General features: G+C 44.4%; 2 protein-coding genes across 2 annotated transcripts in view; one reads left to right on the top strand and one right to left on the bottom strand.

Moving 5' to 3' along the window:
* Window positions 1-213: 213 nt before the first annotated feature.
* Window positions 214-342, bottom strand: LOC136128300 (thymosin beta-10-like). The gene has a single exon (XM_065884115.1). The coding sequence runs from the start codon at window positions 340-342 to the stop codon at window positions 214-216; it is 129 nt and encodes a 42-aa protein (XP_065740187.1).
* An 11004-nt stretch (window positions 343-11346) lies between these two features.
* The window catches only part of OSBPL3 (oxysterol binding protein like 3), a 204199-nt gene continuing 197829 nt past the window's right edge, over window positions 11347-17716 (top strand). The window contains exon 1 of the mRNA XM_065884454.1: window positions 11347-11602. The gene's annotated coding sequence lies outside the window, so the exon portion shown is untranslated. The remainder of the gene's footprint in view (window positions 11603-17716) is intronic.

Genomic DNA, 17716 nt, shown 5'->3' with positions numbered 1-17716 from the left:
TTTCTATAGTATTCCAGGGCAAACCAGAGAATTTGGCAGTCCCATTGGAGGGTCCCCTCAGAGACCTATGGGCTGGTGGCATCAGCAAGGAGTGCCTGGGTTCACAGTGCAGCTTGTCGCTCATGTCCATCTTGCAGGTGGCTCTTCCTCCACATCACAGCTCGGGTCTCCAAGATGATGGGAGCGGAGGATCCTCCAGGTTCTCAGAAAATTTCAATCCGCTTGCTTCTCCTGCTCTGTGATCTCTTTGGTCAGCAGGGTGTTCTTCTCCTGTGCCTCCGTCTTCTTCAGCTTGGCCTTATTGAAGCTGGTGATTTCCCCCATGTCCTGCTTACCTGCCATTTTCTTAAAACAATCCGAGAAGTTCTGCTCCAGGCCCACAGTCCCAGTGCTCCTACTCACGTTGCTGCAGCAAGAGACTAGAATTAATTGTGAAATCATTTTAAAAAGCTGTGGCAGACTTCCTATATCTTCATTCCTGAGCACAAACAAGCTCTAACCAACCAACCAACAGGTCTATGGATCTATCGTGTTTTCGTTTTTGGGTTTTTTTAGACCTATTTTTAAAAGGTAAATACGTATTCACTCTTACGCTGGTTTGGACAATATAGACATGTTTGCTATTGATAAGAGGTTCTCATTTCCTCTTCTGTTGTGTATTTTAAAGCCATCTGTTGTTCTCAATGCTGATTCCACATGAGAATCAGTAACATAATCAAAATATAATGACTCTGGGGCTTCCCTGGTGGCGCAGTGGTTGAGAGTCCGCCTGCCGATGCACGGGACACGGGTTCGTGCCCCGGTCCGGGAAGATCCCACATGCCGTGGAGCAGCTGGGCCCGTGAGCCATGGCCACTGAGCCTGTGCGTCCGGAGCCTGTGCTCCGCAATGGGAGAGGCCGCAACAGTGAGAGGCCCGCGTACCGCGAAAAAAAAAAAAATAATAATAAATATATATATATATGTATATAATGACTCTAAAATTATTAATAATATATTTTTTTCTTCATACTAAGTCTTTGAAATCCAGCATGTATTTTATACATAAAGCACATCTCAACTCAGACCAGCCACATTTTAAGTGTTCAATAGCTCCGTGTGTCTAGTGTGACCATATCAGACAGCACAGATCTAGACCTAAGACTTCAAATGATTTTAAGAAAATGAAGACATAGGTGAGCAGTAAAAGCATGCAGAGTCTCATCTTGTCCTCAGGGTTGGGTAGGCAGCAAAATACAGATCCTGACTAAAATGTCAACTAGGCAAGGCAAATACCATGCATAAGTTCTAAACACTGGAGAAAAGAAAGTAGAACCAATCAAATAAAAGGTGGGAAGTGAAAAGAAAATTAAAGAAAATAAACAAGAAATCATGGCTGATAGTTTAAAAGATTAGTTGGTCCAAACTTTGAAATACTGTGCTAAAATTAAAAAGAATCAGGTAGGCAGTGTCTGATGGCCTCCCCGCAGTGATCTCCGCTTACTAGTGTTAATGCCCCTGTGTAATGCCTTCCCCTTGAGTTTGGCTGCATTTACGGACTCTCTCCTAATGAACAGAATACAGCAGAATTGATGACATGTCACTTCCGAGATTAGGTTATGAAAAGGACTTGGTTTCTGTCTTGTGCACACTCTCGCTCATTCTCTCTTAGATCACTCACCCTTGGGAAAGCCAACTGCCGTGTCCTGAGGCAACCTTGCTGAGAGGTCCATGTGGCAAAGGACTGAGGCCTGCCAAAAACCACATGAGTGAACTTAAAAGAAGATTCCCACCTCACTCCAGGTCAGGCATTCAGATGAGATCACAGCCTCAGCCAATAGCTTGACGCAGCCCCATGAGAGACTTTGAGCCAGAGTTGCCTAGGTAAGTTGCATCTGAAACTCATCCACAGAAACTGTGAGATAATAAATGTTTGTTGCTTTAAGTTGGGGGATAATACGTTATGCAGCCATAGATAATGAACACAGTAGCTATATATTAAGTATAAAAAACCCCAGTTACTGTTTCGTACATGTAGTATGAACCCGTATGTAAAAAAATGCAAAAATTAAAATGTGTGAGAGGTAGACAGAATAAGATTTATTAATATATGATTATTCCTGTCTTTCTTTTCTCCTTTATTCTCCTTACATACACTAAAGTGAGTCTTTTCCTTCCTTACCCTTCTCTTAGATGCTAAATCAGAAGAGTATAAAGAGATCTGCCTGAAAGTAGGAAGGATTTAGTGAAAAATCAAGCTAGTGTACAAAATAAAGAACTGGAGGTTAAAGAGAAAGAAAGGAGAAAAATATGCACAAATTCGGGTTTGACAAAGTTTTGTGATTTAGCTTATCAGAGATCCTAGCGTGAAAAGTATAGTATGGGTTTGAACTGGGGCACTTTTAGTGTTTTCAAGAGATGGGTACAAGGATTAGAAATGCTTCTTCATTAATATTTTGTGGATGAACTACTTTCTTTGAATCTAATATTATTCAGAGACTGGGCTATGTGGAAAATAGAATTTAGTAGGGTGATGTATGTATATAGGTAAATGTTGGTACATAAAACCTTATAAGGAAGCAGTGAAAGGCTTTCATTTTGCATTATTTGTTCTTCTGTATTTGAAATTTTAATAGCAAGCTATATTGATAAAAATCTGAAGAAGTTATTTCACTAAAACATCTGTGCGATGTTGCCAGTGCAAGACACATGTGACAAATTCTTAGCAACAGCTATGACACAGGTAGGAAATGGGTGCTGGTGGCCCCAGTGGTGACATGAGACAGAGAAAGAGAGAAGAAAAGGTCGCACCATGGGTAACTGAGAAGCTTTGCAATGAATACATTCAGAACATCCCAGAATTCGTTAGGAGGAACTTTGAGAGGTGTCGAAGATGAAGCAATTGTGGATTGTGGGAGAGTCAGAGAAATCCTGTTTTTCGACTGACTTGTGACCCAGTTTTAACCCTGGGATTGTGAAACCTGGGGGAATAAGTATGAAACCTCCATAAAATTATTGACAACTGTAATCATCCCCTAAACAATATTATGCAAAAGACTCTCAGAAAGTCAGGTCAGCTGCTGGGTGCAGAGAAATGGGAATGCTCAAATACTGCTTGTGAGCAGTTACACAGGCAAAAACAACAAGTTTGTAGAGGGTAGCGTGGCTTTTAAAATACCTGAAGGAAGATAATTCTCTTTCTAAACGCCCACTCTCCCATTCCCCAAACGTCTCAGTCACCCTTTGCCTGTGAAACATATGCAAATCCCCAGGAGCACTTAGTTTACTATGGTGTAGTAACTATCGCTGAGTACCTTCCTCGAGTTTAGCACTGTGCCAAGGGATTCAAGCATCTTACAGGATATATCCCCACCCATCAGTTCTTAAATTCTGGTCAAGGAGAGAAATCACACCCAGCAAACAGTGAGTGACAGCGTTGGGTGTACTGAGACTATCTCCTCACTGTCAAAATATAAGACTGCATGGTACAGGAAAACAGATAATAACTAGGCACCACATCATATAACATCAACTCGATGAGGATATTTGGGCATTTATAAACTTTTCCACTATAAAGATTACTATGGGGGGGGGGGAGAAAGATTTAGGGACTTGCTTAAAATCAAACAGTGACCTCCCTCCTCCTTCCTTCCTTCTCTTCCTTTCTTCCTCCCTCTATCCATCTATTCATTTAATCAATATTTATTTAGTGCTTACTATGTGTCAAGCTCTGTACTAGGTCCTGGGGATAAAAAGGTTAGCAAAAACTCTGGCGCTCAAATATCTTGGAGTGTGTAGGGGAGATAGATCAAATAATTATACAAAAATATGTAATTATAATTTTGATAATGTTATAAAGGTTAACAATATAGTGCTGTGAGACTATGTAACTTGACCATGGGATTCAAGTCTAGATTGACCCCAAATTCCCTGCTGCTCTTACTAACCACTCTTTGCCTTTTGCAAAGTAGCCAAACTACCATCCTAAAGATTGTATTGCTAATTCTGCTTCTGGAATTTTCTTTGTTGAAGCCGCCATGGTAGTTCACTGTACTTGCATCACAGTTGTCACTGCTGGTGTGTAGCAGAACCATTTCAGGCTTGAGGTTCAGAGAGCCCCAGTTCCAAATGCTCATTCTGTCACTTTCTATCTCTGTGACATTGGGCAAGTCATTAGACCTCTCTGAGCCTCAGTTTTCCCAACCGTAAAATGGGAATAATGGTATACGTCAAGCACATGGGACTTAATATCCATGCAATAATTGACTATTATTATTATTAACAACTGAGAATGTTACTGCCTGTAAATCTGGACCCAGGGAAACTGGTCAGTTTGTCCAGAGTTAGAGCCGTACCTGATGCCTAAATTAGAATTTTATACCTTATGTTCATGAAATCTTTCTCAAGATTAGAAATAAGCGCTGTAGGGACTTCCCTGGTGGTCCAGTGGTTAAGACTCCGTGCTTCCATGGTAGCGGGCACGGGTTTGATCCCTGGTCTGGGAACTAAGATCTTGCATGCCGCACAGCATGGCCAAAAAAAAAAGAAAAGAAAGAAGCATTGTATGTTTGAAGACAGAAAAGCAGTGGAACTATATGTCCACACAAAAAAAGTTGGGACCTTCAGTGTTTATATTAATGGAGCTGTCATTTTCTGTTAAAGAAACACATTTGAGTAAGAAGCTTCCAGCCAGAGCACTTTAGTTATATGTTTTGGCAACAGTAAGGGTATTGTGTTGGGACTCTATGATTCTGGAGAGCAGAATCAGGGTTTTGTTCCTGGAAAAGTAATGTTAGATTGTTTATCCATTTACATCCAGTAAGACTATTATCCGCTGATTGCAATTACAACCCCCTGGAGATATTTGGACATCACATCTGTTCTATTACATTCTTGGCTCCTTGCTACCCCCCCTTTTTTTTTTTGGCACCTCATCTTTATCCAGATGAGCAAATTGTTGCCAATCAGTGTACATTATTCTGATCAGTTCTCAGGAAGGAGGCTATGGGAGTACAAGAGACCCATCCAATGAATGGCTGAGCGAGCCCTACACCCCCCAAACTGGAGGTTTGGAAGCCCCTTGATGTAAAGGATCGTATTGGGACTAGATCCTAATCCTGCTCAGCCACTCATTAGGTGGAAAACTTGAGCTGGTCACCAACTTCTCTGAACTTCAATTTCTATATCTTGGGCACATAGTAAGCACTTCTTTATTTATTTATTTATTTTGCGGTACGCGGGCCTCTCACTGCTGTGGCCTCTCCCATCGCGGAGCACAGGCTCCGGACGCGCAGGCTCAGCAGCCATGGCCCACGGGCCCAGCCGCTCCACAGCACGTGGGATCCTCCCGGACCAGGGCACGAACCCGTGTCCCCTGCATCGGCACGTGGACTCTCAACCACTGCACCACCAGGGAAGCCCAGTAAGCACTTCTTAAGTGTTTTAGATATTAATTCTGTGCCATAGGTTTTATTCTCCCCATTTTTCATATAGGAAGACTGAGTGCTGTTCAGAGGGGTTAGGCTCAATGGCGTGTGTTTAGTTGATGATGCAACTAACGTTTAAACCAGGGTTTCTCAACCTCAGCACTACTGATGCTGTGGACCAAATAACTCTCTGTTGTGGTGGCTGTCTGTGCATTGAAGGATGTTTAGCAGCATCCCTGGGCTCTGCTCAGTAGATGCCAGTAGCACTCTCCCAATCCCAGCTGTGACAACCACAGTGTCTCTGGACATCATCCAGTGTCCTCAGGGAACAAAAAATGGTGTCTTGCACCAGGTGGAGAAGCACTGATTTAAACCCAGGGTCTTTCTGGCTCTAAAGCCTACAGTCATTCCACGACATGACATCACTCATAAATACCATTTGATTCCTCATTTTAAAAAGGAATTTAAACAAGGTTTTTGTTAAAAAAAACAATAATCACATATTATTTCCAGAGGTTGATTAAAGTGAAATTAGTATATCTTGTCATGTTTCCCTCTTTTGCTCTTTTTTTTTTTTTTTTTTGTCTTTTAATCTATTGGTAGTTACCACTTGACTTCTACGGACTCCCCCATCAGGTGCCCACTGATTTCATTGTTCCCCTTCCTCCATCATAATCCTCTTTGTACCTTCAGATGGCTTAAAGCTTTAGCTATTTAAAAGTTTGTTGGTTGATGTTGTTTAGGTTTGTCTTTTGGTTTTAAAACAGAGCTCAGTATTTGGGGTTAAAAGCATGGGTGCCCTACCAGCAGTTCTCAATGCTGGCTGTCCATTTAAATCCTCGGCAGTTTTTATAAATGAAAACTTCTGTGGGTTCTGATTCAGTTGGGAAGGGGAAAATGGGAGTTTTAAAAACTACTCAGCTGATTCTAACAGGCTAAAGTGCTGAGAAACTCTAAAAAGGCAGCAGAGTTTATTTGTTCCTCTCAATCAGAATCACCAGAATTTGTTTAAACAAACGAAAAAACAAAAAAATATTTCTCAGAAGCAGAGGTTAATTCATTCAGTAATTCTGGGGTTGGGCCCCAAACTCTTCCTTTTAACAAGTGACTAAGGTGATTCTGATGGTGTGGTCCACAGACCAACTTGGAGAAACACTGTCAAGAGTCAGTTTGTTTGAGTCATACTCGGTTCTGCTTCATGCAAGCCAAGTAACGAGGAAGAAGAAGTGAAACTTCTGAACCCCAGTATCCTAATCTGAAAAGTGAGGATGAAACAGAGCCCACCTTGCAGAGTTTCTTTGAGATCCAAGGAGACTGCACAGGTGCAGAGTCTTGGGATGTGTTGGTGGTCATCTATATTATTAATGGGTTTAGAACCTTAGGCAGTTTGATTATTATTCTTACTAAGGTTTGTTTTGGTTTGGTTGGTTGGTTGTTTTTTAAAGTTAAAGCTAACAGTATAAACTATAGATCACTTTTGGGTGGAGGGAGGGGTCCTTTGGAAAACACATATAGCAAAGTTGGTAGAGTTCTCGGGGGTGCCTGCCAGCCCACTTTGCACGCTGTGTCCACATCTGCCTCCCCTACTAGAGGGTAAGCTCCTGCACAGCACTTCTTCACCCACACTGCACCTAATCCTCTTCTCTGCCTTGTCAGTGCTCTGGGCACCTTGTTGAATTGAACGACTGGTTCTATTAGTTTGCTAGAGCTATTATAACAAATTACCACGAACAGAATGACTTAAATAACAAAAATTTATGGTTTCATGATTCTGGAGGCTAGACATCCAAGATCATTCTGTTGGCAGGGTTGATTCCTGCTGAGAGCTGTGAGGAAGAGTCTGTTTCATGTCTGTCTCCTCGCTTCTGGTGGTTTGCTGGCAATCTCTACTGTTCCTTGCCTTGTAGAAGCATCACCCCGATTTGTGCCTTAATCTTTTTGTTCCTTTTTTATAAAATATATACCTTATGTATAAGGTATATATATATGCCTTATGCTCCCACAGTATAATGTGCTAAAAACTGGTTCTGTCAATGATTGGAATAAAGTCAGTCTGTTGTCACTAAAGTTGAGCAATTTTCCTCTAGAACATTCCAGAAATTTTAAACATCTGATAAAAAATGACTGTTAGAATGAACTGTGACCTTTAGTTGCACTGATAGTTTCCACTTAAACTAAGCAGGAGCTGTGTCTGATTGAGGAAGCCTAATGATGTTGCAACTTGATTGTAATAAATAATAATTTTTGATTGAAAAGTTAAAAATGTCAACAAAGACACGCAGAAGTGACTCTCTGCTCCTAATTCCCAAAATAATTCCTCCCTTCTCTGAACACAATTTTGGTACCTCTCTTAGGACATTTTCTGTTTTTTAGCTTGTATTGTAGTTATTTATATCCATGTCTGGTCTGCCCAATATACGAAACTGTAAAAAGGTTGAGGGCAGGGACACCCACTGATTCAACTTTGGATCTCTTAAAATGCCGGCTCTCAATGATCCCTTATATAAAGGAGGAGTCTCTCTCTATTTAATGAAGGAATTGGTGAATTCATGTGCGTTCCTCAGTCATGAGGACTAACACTTTTGAGAGAATGCTTACAAGGTGTTCCTATGCAACTAAATACTTTGATCCATTTCCCAGATAAAAGCAAAGGAGAACAAAAATGAATTAAGGGTATACAGGATGGTGGTTTACATCACCGCTTCAGACAAGTGTTTGCTCCACAAGTGGTAGCAGTGGCAAAAGGGAACACTTTAAGAGGGTAGGAGACCCAACCTCTAATCACTCATAGGCTGTATGATTATAGTCAAGATACTGGAACTCTCTCCCCTTCCTTCATAAAAGGCATTGATGAGGTGATAATTCCTTCTCATCACATTTGTCTTGTAGTCACCATTCAAGAAGATTGATACTCTAATCTTATGACGATTTAAGATCCTATTCTTAAAATGGCTTGAAGTTTGTGTAGCTTCAGCATGGTGATTCAGCATCACCTGAATCACCTGCTGACCTTGCTCTATCAGTAGCTGCTTCCTAAAGCATTGTGTTGAGAAGGATTCTGAGGGCTTATTTACCTTATTTAGGCTAAGCGGAAGCGACAGCCTTGACTTCATTGTGATGTCTGGCATGAGGCAGGGAGGGGAGTATCAGTAAATAAGCCATGTCATCTCTGATCTAGTCCAATGCCTTCACTCCACAGGAAGAAAATGAGAATAGAAGCTCATGTCTTAAGTTTACCATATTCCAGGCATTATCCAAATTGCTTTTATATGCACACATTCATCTAATCCTTAGCCAGTCTTAAGAAGTTAGCATTATTATGATTCCTGTTTTGAAGATGAGGTTTATGGGAGCAAAATTTGCCTGAGGTTTACATTCTGGAAATCCATATCTTTAAGCACTTCCTTATACTGCGTCCTAATCTGTGGGCACTTACTATGTGCTAGGCTAATGGTACTCAGCCAGGAGTGGTTTTGCCCTCCAGGGGACATCTGGCAATGTCTGGAAAATTTTTGGTTGTGGGAGGAGAGGAGGTTCCTTGAATTTAGTGGGTAGAGGCCAGAGATGCTGCTAACCACACAGTACAGCGCCCCGCAACAAAGAAGTATTTGGCCCCAAATGTGAGTAGTGCTGAGACTGAGAACTCTGAGTTAAGCCATGTGAAAGTCATTTTTCAGACTGAGGATGAAACTCTTCCTGGAGCCCAATACATACAATTACTGCCTCTCTTTTGCAGAAAAAGAAAGGTGCTCTCAGAATCAAGAAGTGGTCATCATAAGAGAGGAACCCAGGTAGTCAGATTCTAGAGGCCTCCATTAAACTCCTTTATCATCATCTTCCTCTACTATGAAAACACATCAACTCTTTTAACACCTACTCACCTATTACGAATTTCAGAAGCTAGGAACATTCAGCCAAGTGTGAACAATCTCCACCGTGGTGTGTGTTTCTCTAAAGATAAGAAGTATTTGTTCCAACAGTTCCAAGAGGGTCTTTAGAAGCTCTTACTATAGAACCACTGATCTCGCTGGAGTAGACATTCAGATCCTTGCTTTAAAATAAAACTCTGAAGAGAAAGCTAATTTTAGGACATAACAATCTTTTTCAAGAATAATTAGCTCTGTGTTGTATTCAACTTTAATTTTTTCCCTTTTGTTTTTAGGAGCTGGTGAGCCTGGAAGATTATTTAGGAAGAGGAAATGAAACTGAAAAGACACAGTAAGATTCCTCTTTTTCTTGGAAGCAAGGCACGATATGAATAATTCTCATGCTGTCCAATTAACTGCCTCAGTACAAATAGAAAAAAAAATACACACTTGGTTATTTGGAAGAAATTGAAGGAAAAGCGAAGAACGGGATGGTAGTTTTAACAATAAAGCCCTATACAAATAACTTCCTTTCGGATTTAAGGCTTGTCTCCCGCAGAAAAAGCAATGCTCATGAAACAGGGTGAGGGTGGGTGATGGAGAAAGTTAAAGAAATAAAGAGAAATAAAAGAGCTTGAAGCGGGGCGCGGGGGGGGGGGGTGGAATTGAGCTTCTCCTTCTGAGAGGAATTACCGAAAAACGGAAGGAGGGCTGGAAAACAACGGGCGTGGGCAGGGTGACTCCATGAGTTCAGAATGAATGGTCCGGGCGCCTGCCAGAAGCTTTCATCCACCGGGCGTTGGTCGGGTGCAGGGGGATGATTTAAGAACCTCCAAATCACTGGATTTTAAATCTTCTCCAATAAGGTTTTCCGAGTGCCAGCGCGGGCAGCATAACGGTGGGTTTGTTCGGCAGCTTGTCGGGGTCCTCCCGCCCTCGCTCGTCGCCTGCCAGGTCCAAGACAGACAATCCCAGACATTCCACGACCCCAGAAAGCGGAGAACCGAGCGCGAAGAATGAAATGCGGATAGCGTGGCTCCGGCAATAACCTCAGAAACCTTATTTGGGGTCGTCTAGGAGGCTGGAAATGTGTCGAGTGCCGCAGGTGGTGGGCGGCACTGGAATTTAATATTCTGGAGCCCCTACACTGTGACAGACAGCGCGCCTAGAGAGCCACAGTCAAGGTCTAGCTCGGTGAGGTAGGTTAGAAGGATCTTCAGCGAGGTTACACACCTTGCATCTGCCGCTCCCTCTGCCTGGAACGCTCTTTCCGATACGTCTGTGGTAGCTCCCCGGTTTAGGAGCTTTAGGGTGGGATTTCTCGTCTATCATGGAGCTCCTGCATTTTAATTGTAACTGTGATGCTTTCTCTCCCCTCCCCTTCGCACATGAACTGCGTACAATAAACAACCACGCTCCCCTCATGTCTCCTCCTGGGACCCGGCACCAATCTGCATCACTGCCTCTGGATGTCGGGGTCACAGCCTCCCGCCGGATACCATGGGGATTCTGTCCTTCGTCATCCCGTGCCTGCAATCCTCCCTTCTCCACGTGATTTTTTCCTTTCTCTATCCCTTTGCCTCGGTCTGAGTTCAAGAGGTCGAATCCTCTTTGCCTGTTCGCCCAGTGTGTCCTCTGAAACCGTGTCCTTTAACCAGCCTCTCACGCGCCGCCCTCACTTCTTCCTCCCTCCCTGGCCCGGAAACGCCGCTCCACGAACATTTACAGAGTGTCAAGGGCACGCATATAGCGCGCTGGGCCGCCGGGAACTCCTACCCCCGCCCAGAGGCAATTCTCACCTCCCTCCACCCCTCGCACCCGTCGGGAACCCGGCTTCCCGCCTCCCCTGACTGCGTCATGGAATCGGTGCTTTTTCCAGGTGCATGGCCCCACCTCCTTCCCCGGAGGCGACTCCTGGTTGGTGGGAGTGTGGGTCACTCTGCCGTCCCTCCCGCCCTCCCCACGTGGCCCCGCCCCAGAGCGGGCTCTGGCTCCTCCTCCTCGCTCACGCCCCTAGCTCCCCACTCCAGCTAATCGCCTGGCGGCGCGCGCGGAGAAGTTCTGGGCAAAGTACTGGGAACTGGGTGAACGATAACAGCGCACGCGAGCCGGGCGGAACAAGGGGAGCCGAGAGCCAGGCGGCCAGTGCGCGGCGCAGGTTCTGGCCCGGGCGGCCGTAGGCGAGTAGCCCTCCCCACCCCTGTCTCCTGCGGCTGGTGAGGGAACTATTAGCTGTGCGTTGCTGGGGGACCGAAGAAGCCGGGTTTGCCTCCTCCCGCGTGTGTGGACGACCCCCGGAGCTAGGCGGCGTCTGCGGCGGCAGAGCGTGCAGGTAAGAGTCGGGATGCCCGCCAGGATGGCGCTGGGGTGTGGTGGGGCCCCGGGCCGTGGCGCGGGCGCGGAAGGGCTGCGGTATGGGGGGTGCCGCCGGTCTCAGCAAGCCTGGAGTCTGCCTCCTGTCGCCGAGGAACAACCGGTCAGTGGGGGCAGCCCCGAGTCGCCCTCGGTGCCGGCCTCTCGGGAGTTAGGGCCCGAGTGCTGCCCGCCCTGGAGTGCTCTCCTGAGAGGCAAGGTTTGGCCGGGATTGACGGCGAGAAGGCGCCGAGCCTCAGTCGGGGCGCCGGAGGATGCGGCTCCGAGCGTTGTCCTGGGCAGCCGGGAGGCGCGGCGCCGGGGCGGGAGGCACAGGAAACCAGCTAGATTGGGCCGAGCGCGAGACTTCACCACATCCGCGGGCTGGGGCGCGCCGGGGGCACCTGGGAGGCGCTGGCCTTGCAGGCTTCGGGCTCGCCCGCCTCCTGCTCCACCCGGCCTGCTCCACTTTCCGGCACCCAGGCTGCGGTCTGAGGGCACTTGTCCCTTCGGGCTTCCCAGCAGCCTGGGAAGCGTTTGCAGCTTCTGGAGTCACTAATGGGCATTGTTCTAGATCGTCCAGATACTTCTTAGGTCAGGGCGCGCCTCCCTTTTTCGGTAATGCAACTTGCCAGCCACCTTACTCACATTTGTACTCTCCCTCCTCCGTCTCACGAACTACCAGTCTCTTCTATAGTCAGGACTCTAAGATGAGGGGAGCTGTGAAGTTGTCGCTTTCGATGTGTCTGGGGATTGCGCTGAGGTGCATCTGACCAACGCCCCCCCCACCAACAATGTTGCCCTGACCCTCAGAGTTTGAGTACTGGGATGAGGGCATCTAGAAATGTTTTAAGCTGCAGCTGCAAAACAGATCCATCCATAGACAGGTAAAGGTGTAGGTCTAACTTTTGATCACCCACACTCTACCTCTAAGCATCATTCAAGGTGAGGCCCCCCATCTGGCCCAAGGAGACCAACTAGGCAGGCCTGGGCTGAAACGCACCCAAGCTAAATGACCATCCCCTCCACCAACATACTAGCACACCACCCTGTTTGGTATATAGTCTTATTAGCTAGGTATTTCTAACTAGATGGGAAATTGAGGCTCCAGCAGGTTAACCAGTTTTCCCAAGATTATCCTGGCAGAACTAGAATTCCAGCTCATTTTCTCTCTATTGTGCTGGGCTGCTTCCAAGAAACTAAAATGTGGTTTCCACCATTACAGCCAGTAGACATTTAGCTTTATTTATAACAAAAGCTATTGCTTAACCAAAAGATTTTATCATTACTGAGATTTAGTTTCAATAATAGCTAATAATTATGCTGTAAAGCAGATACTACCAGGCTGCCATAGGCTGTATTCTTTCATCTTCGCCATCTTGATGGCAGTGCTGTGAGGTTATCTCCATTTTATAGATGAAGAAACTGCAGCCTAGGTTTGGGGACCTGCCCAGGGTCAGTAGTAGATTGCTGAGTTAGATTTTTACTAATAGTCTTTCTGAGTGTAAATCTTTAGCTCCTTCCACTAGACTGAAATTTCTCCTCCCACTATTTAATTAGATGTTAACTCATTATGATAGAGTTCAATGTTACAGCATATTAAAACCACCTGAGGCTGAGCTATAAACTTTCCACTGCCAATAAGAGTCTAGTTGTACTATTTTCTGAATTGTTGAGACTCTTACTGCCATTGATATTTGTGGATGAGTTTATGGTTTGTGGGCTTGGTAGATGAGGCACATTTAATGTAGGAGGAAAGGAAATTCTCCTTTCACCTGGATTTAAATTTACTTTCACCTAAATCTAAAAAGAAATCTGATGGGTTTTACCCACTGTGGTAAATGAACTCTGAACACAGTAATGCTTTCTGCCTCTTAAGGAAAGTACTGGAAGACCAGCTAGTACCTCTGTTCCCATATGTAGAATGGAGAGTTAGAAACCACTACTAGTTCCAGAAGCTTCTGCAGCAACCTTTTGGCAAAATAACTACATTTCGACTCTTTGTTCTCTTGTAGTAAAACTGAGAGCAAGAAGTTAGCTAAGTATGTCATGGTTACCACCTGAAGAGCTAATGGCAAAATAGAGGATGGGAAGAAATTAGAGATCCCTTTTTTCTTCTACTTCATTCCAGTTTTAGGGGTAGTATAATGTTTTTCCTTGCATGATGGATAATCCACGGTTTCATTTATACTGTGCCTCTTGGCAGTACTATATTTTCTTAATTGTTAATTCCATTTCAAGAGTTCTCCAGGACTTCCTTGGTGATGCAGTGGTTAAGAATCCGCCTGCCAATGCAAGGGACATGGGTTCGAGCCCTGGTTTGGGAAGATCCCACATGCCGTGGAGCAGCTAAGCCTGTGTGCCACAACTACTGAGCCTGTGCTCTAGATCCTGTGAGCCACAACTACTGAGCCCGTGCTCTAGAGCCTGCAAGCCACAACTACTGAGCCCACATGCCACAACTACTGAGCCTACATGCCACAGCTACTGAAGCCCGTGTGCCTAGAGCCCATGCTCCGCAACAAGAGAAGCCACTGCAATGAAGAGTAGCCCCCGCTCACCACAACTAGAGAAAGCCCCGTGCAGTAACGGAGACCCAGTGCAGCCAAAAATAAATATAAATAAATAAATAAATTTATAAAAAGAAAAAGAGTACTCCAGGGAGGGTTGGAGAATCCTTCAACCCAGAACGCCCACAGAAATGATGGAACTGTAGGGCACTGAGGAACATGGAGGCTGTTAAGTTGAAGGAGGCTTCAGAACTGAGAGTTGTTTATAGTTGCCTGTGAATTCCTTTCCTGTCTACATCTTTTTTTAAAATTAATTAATTTTTGGCTCTGTTTGGTCTTCGTTGCTGCACGTGGGCTTTCTCTGGTTGCGGCGAGCAGGGGCTACTCTTCATTGAGGTGTGTGGGCTTCTCACTGTCGAGGCTTCTCTTGTTGTGGAGCACGGGCTCTAGGCACACGGGCTCGGTAGTTGTGGCTCATGGGCTCTAGAGCTCAGGCTCAGTAGTTGTGGCACATGGGCTTAGTTGCTCTGTGGCATGTGGGATCTTCTCAGACCAGGGCTCGAACCCGTGTCCCCTGCACTGGCAGGTGGATTCTTAACCACTGCACCACCAGGGAAGTCCCTCCTGTCTATATCTTATTCGTCAGCTTTTATCCCCCTTCTCTGGAAATGTCCTTCTTAACTTCCCAGTCACTACTGTTTAGACCATGTTTATATTCACCCCAGCTCGTATCTCTCCTCCCTCTTGTCTTTCACATCCATGCCTTCCAGTTGCCCCTGCAGCATCTTAGCTCAGAGTCTTAGGGACTTCTCTACTCTGTCCTAACATAGCTTACATTGTCTCCCTCAGCCCCGCCTTCATATCACAGTCAGGTAAATTCTCTAGATACTGTCATTATATTGCTAAAACTTCTTGAGTGGCTTATATAGTTATTAATAATTATAATATTAATAACAGCAGCAGTAGCTGTTGACCTTCTTGTGCCAGGTACGGTCATGAGTACCTTACGTGGATTTAAAATTGCGTTTAATCCTCAGAGCAACAGCAAAGCAGGCACTGTTATTATACCCCCAATCTCTGGATGAGACGAGGAGAAGTTAAGTTTGCAACTACTTTACAACTAATACAAGGTGGAGTTGAGACTCAAACCCCTGGTCCTTTCTCTCCCCATTTAAGGTAGACTCCTTAGCCTAAAGTCGGGATCCGGCAGCCTGGGCTCAGTGTCTGCCTTCACCCATTGTTCCCCAGCCTGAACTGTATTCAGCAACAGGGCATTTTGCCTTTGCTCTTATACTGCTGTTGCCTAGAAAGCTCTTTCATTGCCTCTACCTGTGAAACCCCAGGTCTTTCAAGGCTGAACTCATAAACCAGTTCTGCCAGAATCATCTCTCTGAACTCAGTCTCTCATAGCATTAAAACACACACACTCTTCAGCACTTTCTTTCATACCCACCCCACACATTCCTCCACCCCAGTGCCTCCTGGCCTAGTTATTTATTCAAATGTATTAGCTCCCTTACTACATTGTAGATGCCTTGAAGGCAGGACTAGTATCTATTCCTTCTGTTTGTATCCCCACATCGCTAAGCCTCGTATGCTATCCATAGTAGGTGCACAATTAAAAAAGAGTAGAAACAACTGTATGTGGTTATACGCTGTTAGAATATTTTGTGAAAAAAGTAATTGGAATGTGGCATTTTGTTTCCTACTTTTTGATCCACAATACTGTAATACCTTCATCAATTTATGATGAAGCAATAGAAATCCTAATTATTTAAATCCACGAAAAGCACTTATTCTGGTTGTTTTCACCTTGCAGATATTGTAAGGAGATCTCAAACCCATAAAAATAAACAAGCATTGTCTGTAGGGTAAATATCTTGCATCTTATATACACTATTTTTCATATATATCGTAAAGTTGTTATTAAAAGTATATTAAAACTGTTATGGAATCGAAACTAAATTTTCATCAATGTTTTATTGATCAATGAATATTTCTCATTTTTAAACCTGACTTACTAGATCTTCTATGAATCACCTCTGGCTCATAGCTCATCACTTTGCTCTGTGTGTTCTAGTCACACTGAACTAAATTCAGCTCCCCACCTATATCGCCAGGGCCATGAATAATGTATTCTGGCCTCCCAGTTTCCGCATGAAGTTATGTCCTCTTTACAACGTCTTCCTTCTCACCCATGTTCACCTGGCTGGTTCCCACTCATCCATCACATTTCAGCCTGAATGTCACTTATAGGAAGACTTCCTCTGCTGCTGCCTCCAAGTTGAAGTTGGAAAACATGCATGGCACTCTGTGCCTATCTGTTTTGGAGGGAGCAGTTATCGTACCGTTGTGTAAACTGCTGGTCACTTGACTGGATCTTCCATGGAACAACTGACTCTCATTTGGCTTACATTAGAATCACTTAGGGGTCTAAAAAGCTTTTCCCTACCTAGGCCCAACTTGCAAAGTTTCTGAATCAAGTGGCATGGGGTGAAGAGGGCTGGTCCCTGGAATTTTTTTTTTTTTTTTTTTCTGTATGCGGGCCTCTCACTGTTGTGGCCTCTCCCATTGCGGAGCACAGTCTCCGGACGCGCAGGCTCAGCAGTCCTGGCTCACGGGCCCAGCCGCTCCGCGGCATGTGGGATCTTCCCAGACCGGGGCAAGAACCCGTGTCCCCTGTATTGGCAGGCGGACTCTCAACCACTGCGCCACCAGGGAAGCCCATGGAATTTTTTTCAAAGACATTTTCTCATTCTGTGTTACAGTGTTAGTATTCCATTGTGTGAATGTAACGTACTTTATCCAGTTACTTATTTTTTTTATAAAAGCTTTATTGAGTTATAACTCACATTTCATACAATTCACCCATTTAAAGTATACAATTTAATGGTCTTTAGTATATTCACAGTTGTGCAACTGTCATGTTGTAATTAATTTTAGAACATTTTATTACTGCCAAAAGAAATCTACACCTGTTAGCAGTTTCCCTACTCACCTTGCAACCACTGGTCTACTTTAGGTGTGTATGTATTTGCCTATTCTGGACATTTCAGGAAAATGGAATCATGCTTTTGTGTCTGGCTTCTCTCACTTAGCATGTTATAGTTGGGTTCACCCCTGTTGTAGCATGAATCAGTGCTTCATTCCTTTTTATTGCCTAATAACAACCTGTTGTTTGTATAGACCACGTTTTATTTATCCATTTGCCAGATGGAACTGGAGTTTTTTTTTTAAACCTTCCCCAAACAATCCGACTGTGCAGGCAGGATTTAAACCGGAAGTTCCTTTGAGTCTCGCTCACTGCTGTGTCTTGGGGCTAGAACAGTACCTGGCACAAGACAGATGTGTAATAAACATCTGAATTAATAAAGCATTTTACTAAAAGTATAGCTCCTGTTATGCAGCTGTCATCAAAAAACATTGCCATTAAAAAGAGATCCTCATAGTTGATTGATTAGATCCCGATTTGAACAAATCCACTGTTAAAAAAAATATTAGGAGACAATCAAGGAAATTTGAACATGGATGAAATGGTACTATTTTTAGGATTTGCTTTAAAATATCCTGGGGGTGGAGAGGGA

Source organism: Phocoena phocoena, chromosome 9, assembly GCF_963924675.1.
Source record: "Phocoena phocoena chromosome 9, mPhoPho1.1, whole genome shotgun sequence".
NCBI lineage: Eukaryota > Metazoa > Chordata > Mammalia > Artiodactyla > Phocoenidae > Phocoena > Phocoena phocoena.
The sequence above is the reverse complement of the archived record's forward strand: the minus strand, read 5'-3'. Positions and strand labels throughout refer to the sequence as shown.